This window comes from Silene latifolia, chromosome 10 (genome assembly GCF_048544455.1).
Source record: "Silene latifolia isolate original U9 population chromosome 10, ASM4854445v1, whole genome shotgun sequence".
Taxonomy (NCBI): Eukaryota; Viridiplantae; Streptophyta; class Magnoliopsida; order Caryophyllales; family Caryophyllaceae; genus Silene; species Silene latifolia.
Window position 1 is genome coordinate 151,881,672 of NC_133535.1, and position 2,831 is coordinate 151,884,502.

The 2,831-nt window shown below is 34.7% G+C and overlaps 1 protein-coding gene across 1 annotated transcript; it reads left to right on the top strand.

The window, feature by feature from the left end:
* Positions 1-1,858: 1,858 nt before the first annotated feature.
* On the top strand, positions 1,859-2,497 carry LOC141608553 (kunitz trypsin inhibitor 5-like). The gene has a single exon (XM_074427896.1). The coding sequence runs from the start codon at positions 1,859-1,861 to the stop codon at positions 2,495-2,497; it is 639 nt and encodes a 212-aa protein (XP_074283997.1).
* Positions 2,498-2,831: the final 334 nt, after the last annotated feature.

A 2,831-nucleotide genomic window follows, 5' to 3' on the forward strand; every position in this document is an offset into this window, starting at 1 on the left:
TTTGTTATTGTGTAACGTTTAGGTATAATTTATGGACCTAAGTACGTAGTATACTTGTATTTGGTTTATTTTTATTCTTGTGATGAATAAGTTCCTCCTCTTGGTAGGCTTATATAGCTAAGGTGGCATGTATGGGAGGCCTATGTATTACTCAAAGATAACAATATGAATAAAGAAACTTATTTGTTTTCAGGCGTTTATGTGAGAATATTTCACATATTTATACTTTTATTTATGTACCAAATATACAAAAATACAATACTTTCATTCCGCTCCAAATTTACTCGGGGTCGTTTGGTTCGAAGTATTGGAATGGTGTGGAATGGATTGTGATACCATAGTGGTATGGAGTTAATTAGAACCCCATACTTGCTCATGAGTGTTTGGTTCGACATTAGAATAGATATAGAGGTAGTAATAATAATATGGAATGGAGTTAGAAATTTGAGTGGAAACATGGGTATGAGATTTCAAGAGGTTGGAATGGAGTTAGAATCCATTGGGTATCTAACTCCATTCCAAAACCTCCCAACGAAACACTAGAATGAATTGAATCCATTCCAATTCATTTCAAAAGCTCCAACCAAACACCCCCTAAAATCATTAATAAAACTTGTTAAAGTTTTACATCAATTAGTGATGCAGGAGCATTAGGAGATAATGGGGTATTAATAAGTCAAGATATTTCCATAGAGACCAAGACTAAAGAGTTTAAGATTGGTACATATCAAGTAAACATGGTAACTTGGGAAAAAATCAGTCAGAATCGAATAAGGATCAATGAACATTCTCCAGGATTGTTCAATACACGTCGAGGCTTTTTTTTTCCAAAAGGAGTATTTCCTAGATCGAATTAGTTGTAATACTTTGTAGCAATAGTTTTATAGAAAGTGTCTTAATTTCCTTTTGTTTTAGGAATCTATCGTGATCTTTCCTATCTTGTTTAAAGAAGGTGTAGTCGAGGTACTAGTAGTATAAATAATAGGGAGCTATAATCTCAATTGTATGATCCGTTTGCAAACAACCCTGATTAAGCTTGCGATTTTAATTATCTATTCTTCCTTACGAGGTTGAATTTGTGGTTACTTTATTCCCTGCGAGGTTGTGAGTTACACAAACAAGTTAATCGAATAGTCTTGTGAGATTGCTAGTTTAATTCTAGTCTTAGTTATTAAGGGATCTTGCGAGATGTCACAACTAATTCATATCTTTTTACCTTGTTTTATTTCCGCTGTAATATTATCTATGAAAACGTAAAATTGTGTGAAAATACGCAAACTATAATTTACCGACCTCTTTGAGGACTTAAATTACAGGCCTCTTTGAGGGCAAATTGGTATGATAATTCCAACTCCAAAAGGGCAAATTAGAGGCCTCTTTTAGGACTTAAATTGGTATTTACAGATTGCCTGTTAACAAACTATATTTTATCTCAATAGGAATCGAACCTCTGACTTAAAGTTAGAAGGTAGACTATTTATCATTGGTGCTAACCCTTGCTGGTAATTTGTGTTAAATTCTTGGCGGGTACACTGGGTATACCACGTCACTCTCCATAAATAAAGAAGTAAAATCTAAGTGAAATATGAAGAAAGGTTTATCATTGGTTAGAGTGTACGATAATCTTGTACAACTGGAGTAACTTATAATTTTTCTTAATGCAATACAGTTCAATTCTGAACCCGTCACGTACTCACGTCAATATCTTGATCGTAATTCGTAACACTTCTATAATCTATATAAACCATGCATTCCCTTTATTCATCTATATCGTATAAACCTCTTCAACTATCTAATAACAGCAATTCAAATTCTACGTAAAATACTAAACATACACAATCGTACGTTCAAATAAAAAATGGAACACCTCTCCGCCTTAGCCACCTTTCTTATACTTCTCATTTCCCTTTCTCCTAAACCAACCACCGCCACCGCCAACGACAGTATGGTCCTAGACACCAAAGGCAACCCTCTTGTCGCAGGTAGATTCTACAATGTAGTCCCAGCAACTAAGTCACCAATCCAAGGTGGTCTAACCATGTTCAACAACGATTCCCCTACGTGCCCTGAATTCATCGTGTCCCAGTCGAAGCTGGGTCCTCGTGACCTTGGCATTCCGCTAGTGTTCTTCCCTGACGACCCAGAACAAACTCATGTTCAACACGGTTCTTCCGCTTATAATATTGCTTTCAAATATCTTAGCATTTTACCTAAATGTTATCGTTTGTACACCACTATATGGAGCGTGTCTGCAGAAACCCCCTCTAATAACGCGTTTGTGGTGCTCGATGGTGGGAAAGGTGATGAAATTAGTTTTTTCAAGATAAAGAAGAGTGATGATAATAATGGTTATATAATAAGGTATATTAATTCTTCTAATTTAGGAGATTCGGTATCTAAGGATATTGGTATTGTGTCTAATGAACAAGGTGTAAATTTGTTGAGTCTAAGTGATTGTGCAATCCCTCTTGTGGTTGTGTTTGTCAAAGCTGCATAATTTGTTATTCACGGATTACTACCTCCGATTCTCTCAAATTGCTACATTTTTTTAAGAAATATTTAGCGACTATTTTAATAAAATGTAACAATTTCTAAGAATCGAAGGGAGTATACATGTATTTGGTTAATTTTTATACTTGCGATGAATAAGTTCCTCCTATTTGTATGCTTATAGCTGAAGAGCCATATGTAGGAGGCCTATGTATTACTACTAGTTAATGAACATTATGAATAAAGTAAACTTATTTGTTTTCGGGCGTTTATAACACAAATCTTAGTTATTCCTATATGTTGTATGTACTCGTATTGTGTAAAATAACAAGCAGCTTTAT